Source organism: Gopherus evgoodei, chromosome 24 (genome assembly GCF_007399415.2).
Source record: "Gopherus evgoodei ecotype Sinaloan lineage chromosome 24, rGopEvg1_v1.p, whole genome shotgun sequence".
Taxonomy (NCBI): domain Eukaryota; kingdom Metazoa; phylum Chordata; order Testudines; family Testudinidae; genus Gopherus; species Gopherus evgoodei.
In genome coordinates, this window is record NC_044345.1 from 4130670 (window position 1) to 4142409 (window position 11740).

The 11740-nt window shown below is 46.7% G+C and overlaps 1 protein-coding gene across 4 annotated transcripts in view; it reads left to right on the top strand.

The window, feature by feature from the left end:
• The window catches only part of BCAN (brevican), a 59428-nt gene extending 47688 nt beyond the window's left edge, over positions 1 to 11740 (top strand). For all 4 annotated transcript variants that reach the window (XM_030542463.1, XM_030542464.1, XM_030542466.1 and 1 more), the window contains 5 exons: positions 2123 to 2281; positions 6550 to 6632; positions 8055 to 8199; positions 9858 to 10040; positions 11498 to 11740. In XM_030542463.1, coding sequence (XP_030398323.1) covers positions 2123 to 2281; positions 6550 to 6632; positions 8055 to 8199; positions 9858 to 10040; positions 11498 to 11514 — 587 coding nt within the window. In that variant the 3' untranslated portion in view covers positions 11515 to 11740. The remainder of the gene's footprint in view (positions 1 to 2122; positions 2282 to 6549; positions 6633 to 8054; positions 8200 to 9857; positions 10041 to 11497) is intronic.

Here is an 11740-nt window from a genome sequence, read left to right on the forward strand (position 1 = left end):
TCTAAAGATGCCTGGCTGCATACAGCCCCCTAAGCCCTCCTGCCGACTACAGGGCTTCACTGCTGAATAACACAGCTAGAGAATAATCAGGATAAAAAGTGTTCTGAGCTCACCCCCTGGGACAAATGATTAGCGCTGTGGGACGGACAGAAGTTCCGTTTTGCCAAGGATTCCAAGATTTTGAAATGCGGCTTTGTTCTGAATTGGAGCAAAACCTGAACATTTCAGAAGTCTCCACAACAAAAAAAGTCCAGCATAAATTTTCTTTTGGGTCCACCGAATTCGGATATAACGCAGTAAAGTTGCGCTCCAGGGGGGCGAGGCTGCGCACTCCAGCTGATCAAAGCAAGTTCAATATAGCGCAGTTTCACCTATAACACAGTAAGATTTTTTGGTTCCTGAGGATAGCGTTCTATCGGGGTAGAGGGGTACACACACACACACACACACACACACACACACACACACACACACACACACACACACACACGTATTATAATACTATTACAATATATATAATACAAAGTTTAAAAAATTTAAAAGGAAAAAACTGAAACATTTTGTTCCACAAATGTCTAAATGGGATGTTCTGACAATATCAGAACCTTTTCCCTCCAGTTTTCTTCCTAAACGAAATTCCAGTGAAACAGACCCAGTCTTGCAAAGTGCTGGCCTTGTGACAGAACTGCACAGTTCAGTGATACTGAAATCTTAGCGCTTCAGGACCCAAGTTAGTGCTCAACATTAGCCAAAAGAGCCCCAGTCGTGTGAATTCATTGTTTCATGTACAGATTTTATACACCTATAAAATATTCTCACAGCAAAATGACTGATCAAGTATTATTTTACCAACTACAATTGGTTAATAATGGTAAAAGCATCCTGATTGGTTAATAAATTAAATCACACAATGTTTTATTATCACATGCTGCAATGAGCCACAGGAGACCACTTGAGGCTCACGAGCGTTAATCTGAGTATCACTGACATCGTCCAATGGACTATGGACCCATCAGAGTTTCTCCAGTGAACTCTACATCGGACCCGCATTTCATAACCACAATCCTAGTGACAAACAAAGTGGAGCAGGCCTGTTAAAAGAATGTTAAGGTGTCTATGCCCCAGGGCAAAACTTACCCAGAAATGACAGGATGGAATAGGCTAGTCGAATAATTAAGGCTCGCCAGACCAGTTAAAAGGTTAAAGAAAAATCCAATAAATAAATCATGAAAGACCCATGGTTGGAGGGAAGCAAGACGGAAAGACAATGAACGAGTAAGCGCTATAATGCCCGCATCGCCATTGCTTTCTACCTTGGGCGGTCATTTAAACCAGTGCAATGTGAGTGCAAAACATTCTGACCTGGTGTAAATGACTGAGCTAGGCACAAAGCAATGGAGAATCAGACCTATAAAATGCAATAGAAAATTGGGCTGCTAGGAGAATTGTTCTGTTCAGAGACGACTCTGGAATTCACGCGCATTTACATTAACATCCCTTTGCCCTGTTCTGGCAGAGAAGTACAGTTGTGCTCACTTTAAATCCTCTTTACACTGCCCCAGCAGGGTAAAGGATGCATAGTGCAACTGAGAGATCCAGGTCTTTGGACTCGAGGGGAGCTGTAAAATAGCCATTGATGGAGATGGATGATCCACCATACCCTCCTGGGTGTATGTCTGGAGGATCCAGAGTCACGAATCTGACTCTAACCAAAATATTGGGCCAGATTCTCAGCTGTATAAACTGGCTCCATTGACTTCATCCAGTTTACATCAGCTGAGCATTTGGCCCAGGATTTATAATATGGTAACCAGATAGCAAGGGTGAAAAATCAGGATGGGGGTGGGGAAAATTGGGACCTATATAAGAAAGCCCCAAATATCAGGACTGTCTCTATAAAATTGGGACATCTGGTCACCCTATGCAAAGCCAGTCTCTACCAAAGCATGTTACGGGACGAGGATTTGTGCGGAACACGGTTCTCTCTTAATGTTTCTTTTGAACAGTTGCTGGGAGTAGCTGATCCATCTCTGTGCAGACACGCTTGTTTCTCTTGCTTCTCCAGGCATCTTGTCTTTCTCCCCTCATTGGCTCTCTTGTTTGTCCTCTTTCCTCCCTCCAGATCTGGAGAAGTGCAGGCCAGGCTGGAACAGCTTCCAGGGGTCCTGCTATAAACATTTCGCCATCAGAAGGAGCTGGGAGGATGCAGAAACTCAGTGCCGGCGTTATGGTGGTCACTTGGCCAACATCATGACCCCCGAAGAGCAGAACTTCATCAACAGTAAGCAGCATTGCCTTCAAATATCGGGAGCAAGGCCTCTCTGGAATCATGAGCTGGGGGCTTCAAAATCATGAGAGTTAAAAAAAAACAAACCCAAAAACATTTGAGCTTCCTTTTTATTTGCCTTCAGGTTCCAGAGGCTGAGGAATATGCCTACACTGTATTGCAAATGGTTGTCTCCAGCTGTGTGCAGATAGCAGCACATGTTTGTGTTTGTAAGTTTGTTCCTAGGTAGTTTCTGTAGCTTTGGGTCCAGGAACTAGAATTCCCAGGATGCACTGCAGAGAGTGTGAGGGCATTAGGGAAAGGGAGAGAGAGAGAGAGGAAGAGCAGGAGAAATGAGAATACGAGCTGCGTGAAGGAGCGAGGGGAATAAACCTTACCCTTGCGGTTATCCAGCTTCCCGAGTCTTCCTCACAGCGGTTGAGGTAATTGGTGACGAGCACTAAAAAACCCCAGTGAAACCGAAATCTGTTTTAGGGTTAACCAAGTACCTCATAATCCTCCTGCTGTTACCTGCTCCCAGGGAAACTGCAGCCTAAAAGCCTGCTGCTGCCGGCAACTGCAGCTTGCCGAGAAGAGAAATTTGAAGGAGCAGTATCTATTTTTCAAAGTGTTCCTTTTCCCCAGCTGGCATGTTCCCCTGCAGTTCTGAGTACCCAGCTGCAGTGCGAACAGAGTTTTACAGGGCCAGTCAGCAATTCTGTGACCAGAAAATCTTCCCGGCTGATTGTTCTCTACCTTTCTTGCTGATGCCTCCAACTTGTTTCCACACTTATTACCATGATGCATGTCCTGCTTCCACTGTTCTTCATGCCTCCCCCAGGAGATCGGCCACTCCCATGGGAACAGTGGAGGTCTTTCTTCAGCAACTATGTGCTTGCTATAGATACTTCTCCATATACTCCAGAAAAGCAGAAAGACTTATTGCTTCATTGCCTTGGTCCCGAAGGACAACGAATCTTCAAACATCTTCCTCCTTGTCCTGACATACTGCAAAATGTGACTCTCTCAGCCCTGGAAGATCATTTTAATCCTTTACTCAATGTTATTGCTGGATGCTTCAAGTTCTGTTCCCATGTATAGATGCCTCCTGAGCCCATTGACCACTACATGGCTGCCTTACGTGAGTGGAGTGCAACCTGTGTATTTGCTATTTTCACAGATGAAATGATGAGGGATCAAATTGTCATGAAGACAGACAGTTCCAAGACTGTCTGAAACTATGCTAAGTAGACCTCATTGAACCAGTTGACTCATCTGAACGGGTTTCTCCTGTCATTCTCGCAGGGAAGCCTAATGGTGCCCTCTGCACGTGTGGACTTGAGAACTCTAAATTCCAACATAGTGGTGGATTGTCATTCTCTAACCAACACCAGTGAAAAGTTGCTCATCTTTTAGGAAGCAAAAATTCTTATCACCCTTGATTTATCCTCAGTGTACCACCAGATACTCGTAATGGAAGTATCCCACATGTACACAACTTTCATCACTCCAGGATGCTTGTTCCTATTCAAACAGATGCCATTTGGGTTAGCCTCTGCAGCATCTGTATTCCAGAGAATGATGCATGTGATCTTTAGAGAGATAATGGCTTCCTTTCAAGAGGCCAGTCTGGTGTATGGCAAAGATGATTCTGAACATGATGTCATCCTAAAAAGGGTTCTAGAAAAACTCCAGCAACATAGACTTACTCTCAGAGGAAAAAAAAAAGGCTATTCTGTACTGACTCAGTGACATATAGGTCATATTAGCTCTTGGAATGGCATACAACCAAAACCAGACCTAGTGAAAGCCATTTGCGAAGCACCAGCGCTGGACAATAAAGTCAAACTTTGATCCTTCTTGGGCAGGGGATCACAAGGTTGTTACATGGGGAATCATGAGCTGTTAGCCTCCTTCCCAAACCCCGCTGTTCCTCCAGCATTAGTAATGGTGTGAAATACACAAAAAAGTGTTTTTAATTGATAAGAAGGGGGTCACACTCAGAGGCTTGCTATGTTAAAGGGGTCGTCAGCACGAAAGTTTGAGAAACACTGCGCTTGGGACTGTGAGAATACTATTCAACGTTTGTATAGCGGTTTGCTCTGAAAGTAGTTCCTTTGTGCCATCTCCTAAAAAAGGAACGTGCGGCTTGAATGGGATGCAAGAACAGCTTTAACAACATAAAACATGCAATTTCTATCAGCCCGACTCTTAGCTCTTCTGCGTCTGCGATGCAAATGATTGTCACCACAGATGCTTGCGAGTATGGTCTTGGTGCTGTCTTGACTCAGCTAAAAAATGGACAAGAAGTCACTATTGCACGTGCCTTCAGAGCTCTGAGTGCTCCAGAAAAAACTGATTATGTCCTTGAGAAAGGTCTGGCATGTTTCTAAGACACTTCAGAACCTACCTGTGAGTAGGAGATTTATCTTGAGATCGGACCACAAGCCTCTTTCGATTCTATTCACCACACCAGCTTCTGGTCGACCAACTCTGGTCAAGCATTTGAGCGCTGTGAAGGAGTGAGGGAATAAAACTTACCTTTGCTGTTCTCTAGCTTTCCAAGTCTTCCTCCCAGGGGCTCACGTACAAAATAAACCGACGTCTGTGGGACCTGGGTTTGTATACTCGGTGTTTCCAAGACCATGCTTGGGCGTCCTCACTGCATTGTAAATCTGGGTGTACAATTGCTGGCCCTGGGTCTCACAGCTGGGCTAATGCGTCCACACTGCACTACACCGACCTTCTGACTCAGATCTGTTGCTTGAGCTGCATCCACACTGATAGGCCTTGGCCCTAAGTCACAGTGAGACTCAGGCTCTGACCCACCCCCTAGCAGGATCCTAGGACTCGGGCCCCGAGGGTTCACTGACCTGAGTCAACTGATTTGTGTGTGGACAGAAGGGGCTGGGTTCAAACCTGAGTCAGAGCCCAGCCTTGGCGTGCAGTGTAGACAGGCCCTACACATTTTTGAGCTTTTCTCTGCAACCACGATGGTTAGAAACTTACTTCTGTTTTTCAGTGAAAGCTGAGGGCTTGTCTAGATGAACAAGTTAGTTCATGATAAAATGGGGTATAAATCTGCATCGCACTTGTCTGCCGCACACCATGTCTATCTGGATCCTGCTGCTGTGCACTGAAAATTCTCTAGCACACTTTAATCTACTCCTGTTTCAAAGCTGGGAACTCCCTCTGCAGCCTGTGAGCTCTTCTTCCCTCCCCAGGGCAGCATTCCCTGCTTTTTGTTGCAGCTGGGAGTGCAGTTCCCTTGCCTTCCTCCCCTGATGCATTAGCTAAGCCATGGTGACGGCAGCAACAACCTGCAGATTAGAGCGTGCTGCTGTGTGTGGATGTGCAGCACGTGTGCACACGTGTCTGAGATGTGTACGAACATGCACATGTGTGTATGCACATGTGTGAAAGAGGCTTGTCTCAGTGAAAGACACAGAGGTAAATGATCATGGAAAACTCAAGGCTAGCTAGATAGGATGTATGGGGATAGACGGATAGGTAGAAACTAAGGTTTAAAGAAAAGCAATGAGCAATCATGAAAACCCAAGAGGGAAAGAAAGACATACAGTGGGACATGATGAGAAAGGGACAGAGGATCAGAGAGATGCTGTAATGGGGCAAAGAAGCAGTCCAGGGCCGGAGGAAGGGAAGGAGTGAGACAGGGGAGGAGAAAGGGGGTTATGTGCCAAAGGCTGCCGCCCTACCTGGCAGGGCTGTTGCTTGCACAGAGAAGCTGGAGAGTGGCTGCAGCTTGGAGTGCGGGGTGAGAGGATGGGGAAATGGATGGACTCTGCTGCCCTCTCCTGGAAAGACCCAAGAACGAGCCCCGTTTAAACGAAATACCTTGAGCTCGACTCTGGGCCGCCCTTCACTTTGTGCATTTACCTCAATGCACAGTGGTCACCCGACGCTGCCAAATCACAACGACCGCCTCGGACCGTAGAGCTGGTCGCAGTTGCTTGGGAGTTTTCCTGTTTCGTCTAAATCCCACGGGAAGTCAGTCAGCCTCCCACACGTGTCCCAGGCTAAATATATAACCAGCCGTCTTGGCAGGGAAGTCAGGTCTCCTGCATCAGGGACCAGCCCCTGAAGGATGAGAGTCAGGGGCCCTGTGTCCAGGTAGTTCCCTCTTTACCACGGGGGGATTGTTGCCCCTTCCGCTGACGTGAGCCAGGATACTGACCCAGATGGGCCATGGTTCTGATCCAGTCTGGGGATTCCTGTTGGTTTAATTTGCTCTGCACTAACCACAAACCCCCTTTGAATTCCAGATCAGTACAAGGAATATCAGTGGATTGGCCTGAATGATCGAACCATCGAAGGAGATTTTCAGTGGTCTGATGGGAGCCCCGTGGTAAGTCACAAGGGGTCCGTGTGCTACTCTTCAGTGCAAAGGCCCCTTTAAGTCAGCGTGAGAGCTCAGTTAACTAGGCACAGCGTTACCAGCAAACAGACACTGGCTTGGCATGGCCATTTCAAATCAGACACAGTAAAGAGGGGGGAAAAACTCTGTCAGTGGCCCTTTGTTCTTCACAATCACTCGGAAAATATTCTGCAGCTGTGAGAATGAATGAGGCACTAAATCATACTTTGCATTGATAGTCTCCTGGGTACGTGGTATCGCTACCCTGGAAGGCAGGCTGTAAACTCGTGCCAAACCACTTTGAGCTTGAACAAGCTAAGCCTGATTTGGCTGGGATGCCGCTGATGAAAACCTAAGCACTGGTTTCAGTGATTCAGCCATAGGCATTTTTCTACTCTGAGTCAGTGCTGGGCTACTGCCGAGGCATTGGGCTACTTCAGGGATCTTTGCAGGAAGGCCCCCCCCACTCCTTATTGTTAAGGGCCAGGCCCAGGATATGAATAGGCACTTAGGCATCGCTGCATTCAGAAGTGGAGCACTTCACTGATTTAGGAACCGACACCTTATGAGCCTTAATCCCACTGACTGTCAAAGTATCTGGGCCTGGACGGTCAAGCGCTCAGCACCCACACTTGGGATCAGATTCAACCTATGGTTGGGGGGAAGGGGGAAGGAGAGAGTGTGGGAGCTAAGACCAGTTGAAAGCCTGCTCTCAATTACAGGTGCTGAAACCTTGCAAGAATTCTTGGTCTTAAGCCCTCATGGTATATTTTCCAAAGCAGAGGGAGGGGGGAGCTAATTCAGGTTAAATTCCCTTTTGCTGCACCTTTTTCAGTTCGCTGTGCAGTTTCAGGGGAGGATGTAGTATTCTTCCCTTTCTGTTGCTGTGGGCAGTTAAACCCACCACCCCAGAGGTGATGGCATCTAAGGGGAGGGTGTCGAGACTTTCAGGGTTACTGTCTGACATCCTGAAAGTTTTCCATGGTAATCTTGGGTTGGCCCTATTATCCCTTCCAGAGCAGGCCTGGAGGTTATCAACCGTTAGAATTGCTACTGATGCTACAACTAGCTAAATCCAAACCAGCGAGCGTGATGGACTTTGGCACAGTGGCTTCTCCATCCCTTGGGGTCTTGAGTTAAAAGACTCGCTGCCTCTTGCTAAACGACACCATTTAGCTCTGTGACAAGTTATGCATCCAACACAAGATGAAATTCTCTGGCCTGTGCAACATAAGAGGTGAGTCTTGATCACAATGGACACTTCTGGCCTTAAAAATAAATAAATCTCTGAATCTCCCCAGGCCTGGTCCAGTCTCCAACATCTAATGGCAGCCAGGTGACTCTTTTGTGTTGGAGCCCTGTATGCAGTGTATTCCTTGTTGTAGAGTTCACTCATGCTCCTTTTCTTGGCAGCTCTATGAGAACTGGTACCACGGGCAGCCCGAAAGCTACTTCCTGTCTGGAGAAGATTGTGTGGTCATAGCGTGGCATAACGGGGGGCAGTGGAGCGACGTGCCTTGCAACTACCACCTGTCCTACACCTGTAAAATGGGCCTAGGTAAGCCTCAGTTGTACCACGTCTTCCACCGGCACCAGCTTCTGCTCTGAGACCTAGACATCAGCATGGGAGCAGGGAAAAGACAGTTGCCATTGGAAAGGTTTTTTTCCCAATGGAAAATGGGCCTCGTGTCCAAAATAGACATTGGAATTGTCCACTTTGGAAAAAACTTTTGAAGTTTTCATCAAAAAACCCTAAATAGATGTTTCGTTGGTTTTTGGTAAATTAAAACCAAAACCACCAAGCATTTTGGCCAGTCGGGCAATCGATTTGATTTTGCCAATCATTTTTGCCCAAATGGCAGGAGGGTTTTGATTTTCGGTTGCCAAAAACTCAGCATTTTTCAAAAAACGTTTGTTGCTGAAAACAAACATTTTCAGATTTGGGTTTTTCAGCATGGCGGTGGAGGGGAGACCCCAAATGGTGTAAAAACATTTTGACAAAAACAAAACAAAAAAAGTTTTCATGTAACTTTTACACAATACATCCTCAACTACCTCTCCTAGACATGCCTGCAGCACTTTACAAAAGCAACACTACCCAGCTTCTAATTCAGGTGCCTGATTCTCCGTTGCGCTGCACCTTCTTCTGTAGGTATTTCCACCCATACAACGTGTTACGAGTCAGCCTGGGAGCTTTTTACACCCATTTTGTACTGGGGTTGATAATGACACAAGGTGCAGGGGAGCAGAGAATCAAGCCAGTCTCTTTGGGGTGGGGACCGGCTTTTCGTTCTGTTTGTGCAGCCAGGAGGTCCTAGGCCATGACTGAAGCTGCTAGGCTCTACCGCAACATAAGTCATTAATAATAATAAACATAAGCTGGTCATCTAAATAAATACTAATAAATAATAGATGTATAAACTGACCATGAATGAATTTAGGCTGGAAACCAGAAGCTTCCTAACCATCTGAGGTGACAGATTCACCGTCCCAAGAGAGCAGTAGTGGGGGCAGACAAGCTAACTAGTTGGAAGATGGAGCTCCATCAGTTTATGAATGGGATGATATGATGGGGTTGCCTGTGATAGCAGGGACTTGACTTGCTGAACCTGCACGGGGTCCCTTTCTATCTGCTCAGGTTGCGTACAAAGCAAGTTGGCCATAGGGTTTCCCTTTCCGTTTTTTTTGCCCCTTTGAAGGTACAATGACACTCCCACGCACAGGTCTGAAACATGGACCTTCCACATCCCTTTATGCCCCTTGAGTGACTGCTGGCCGTTACCCTCTCTATGGACTGACCATGAGAAGAAAGCACGAGACGCATTTTCCCAAGTAGATCACCAAGAGAACTGGGTGGAAATGATGCAAACCCTAAATTAGATTGAAAGATAGAAGGGGATAAGAAAAAATTGCCAAAAATTTAGACTAAAATCCTGCCCCTCCACCTTTTTTTTTGATAGAAATGAGAAATGTTGGTGAAAAGTTTCAGTGAAAATTTGAATTTTGAAAGGTTCCTCCTCCCACCTCTAATGTCTCTGGGTTCCCTGAGGCAATGGAGGGGGGAATCGTCTTGCAGAGGGGCTACTTATCAGGAAGGGGTGGAGGTCATCTTGCTAGGCTGTACTTGTGGAGGTGACATCATGTCTACCATAGCCAAGACAGTGTCAGTTCCTGCATGACCTTTAACCCTTTGTCTCCCTTTCCCTCGTCCCCCAGTGTCTTGCGCCTCCCCGCCTGAGATAACAAACGCTCACCGGTTTGGCAAACCAAAGCAGCGCTATGAGATCAACTCCACTGTCCTGTACCGATGTCTGGATGGCTTCACCCAGCGCCACTCACCCGTGGTTCGGTGCCAGGACGATGGCCGGTGGGAGCGGCCGCAGCTCAGCTGCATTCCGAGTGAGTGCTTGGCAAACGCAGGGCTGAATCCCTAGCTGTGTCGCGCCTTTGATTTCAATGAAATGATGCTGAGTCACACCAGCAGGAAATCTGGCCCCTTGACGCCAATGGATTTATGCCCGTTTACACAAGTTCAGGATGTGGTCCCTAGTCTCTCAGCTGGCTAAAGAGCAGCCAGGTGACAGTTCTGCAGAGGCTAAAACATGGGCTCCTTTCGCCAGTGCTGGTGGAGGGTGGGTTTTTGCATTGCTCATGCCCCCAAAGGTCAGGTGATTTCAACGGGTGCGCAAGCAATGCAGAATCAGGACAGCTGTTTCCAGATGGGCATGGTGAGACTCTAAGAAAGGTCATTAGATGCCATGTTCTACAGCGGGATGTCATTGCCTTCAGGATCGGGAAGGGATTTGCCTCCCATGTGTCATTCAAAGTCAATTAGATGCATTGTGGGAGCTTTCCACCGCCTGATGAAACAGCAGCTATTGTCCTGGGCTGGAGCCCGGACACAGAACTGGGTGTACAGCAAATAATTGATCCCATCCGTGTGTCGTCGAAAATCCTAGCTCATGACAGATAGCCCGAGGAAATGCACTTGAGCTTGATGTGGGATAATGCTGAGCCTTAATGAGCTGCTGGACAAGAAACTCATGAACTCCCAGTGCGATGGGTGGCCAAAAGGGCAACGCCATCCTTGGATGTGTAAAGGAGACGCGTGAGTAGGAGCAGGAGGGTGTATACAGCATTGGTGAGACCAGTCCTGGAATACTGTGCCCAATTCTGTATCCACGATTTTAAAAAAAGTTGAAAAATTGGAAAGGATGCAGAGGATAGCCACAACATTCATCTGAGGGCTGGAAAAGACGTCTTATGGAGGGAGCTTTAAAGAGCTCAATCTGCTTAGCTGGCAAAAAGATGACCAAAGGGTGATTTGATTCCAATGTCTAAATAACTTATACCATGTAAAAACACCAGATACAGAAGGGGTCTTTAATCTGGTGGGGAAAGGCAGGACAAGAACCAATGGCTGGAAGTTGAAGACAAAAAAGTTCAAATTAGAAATAAAGTGCATATTTTTAACAGTGAGGGTGGCTGACCACTGGCATAAACTACCAAGGGAAGTGGGCCGCGTCCAATACTACTGTATGGCATGGAGGATGTCACATGGGCTGCGGCTGTGTGCTGATTGGGCTGCAAGCGGCCCGTGGGTCACAGATTGAGAACCACTTCTCTAGCTCCTGATGTCTTCGCATCCAGACTGGCTGCCTTTCTGGAAGATGCTTGAGTCAAACCCAAGTTATTGGGTTCAGTATCGGGGTAACTGGGTGAAATTCTCTGGGTTGTGCTATACAGGAGGGCAGACTGGATGATTTAACGGTTCCTTTTGGCTTTAAAATCTATGAATCCAACCGTGCTGGCATCTGACTGATGTTTTTGCTCCTTGTATATTTCTCTCTGAAAAGTTGGACCAAACCCTTGATGACTGAGGATGGACCCAAGATGGAAGACATCCCTTCCCAGGGCACTGAGACTAGTTCTGAATGGAAATGGAGCTGGGAATATTTTTTTGTAAAACAGTCTGAAAACCAGCAGGAAAAGCAACAATGCCTTCCTCTCCATCACATTTTTCTATGTATGTATAAAGGAATTCTAATGACTAAATATTCCCTTTAAAAAAAAAAATTGAGAGCAACATAAAATGTAAC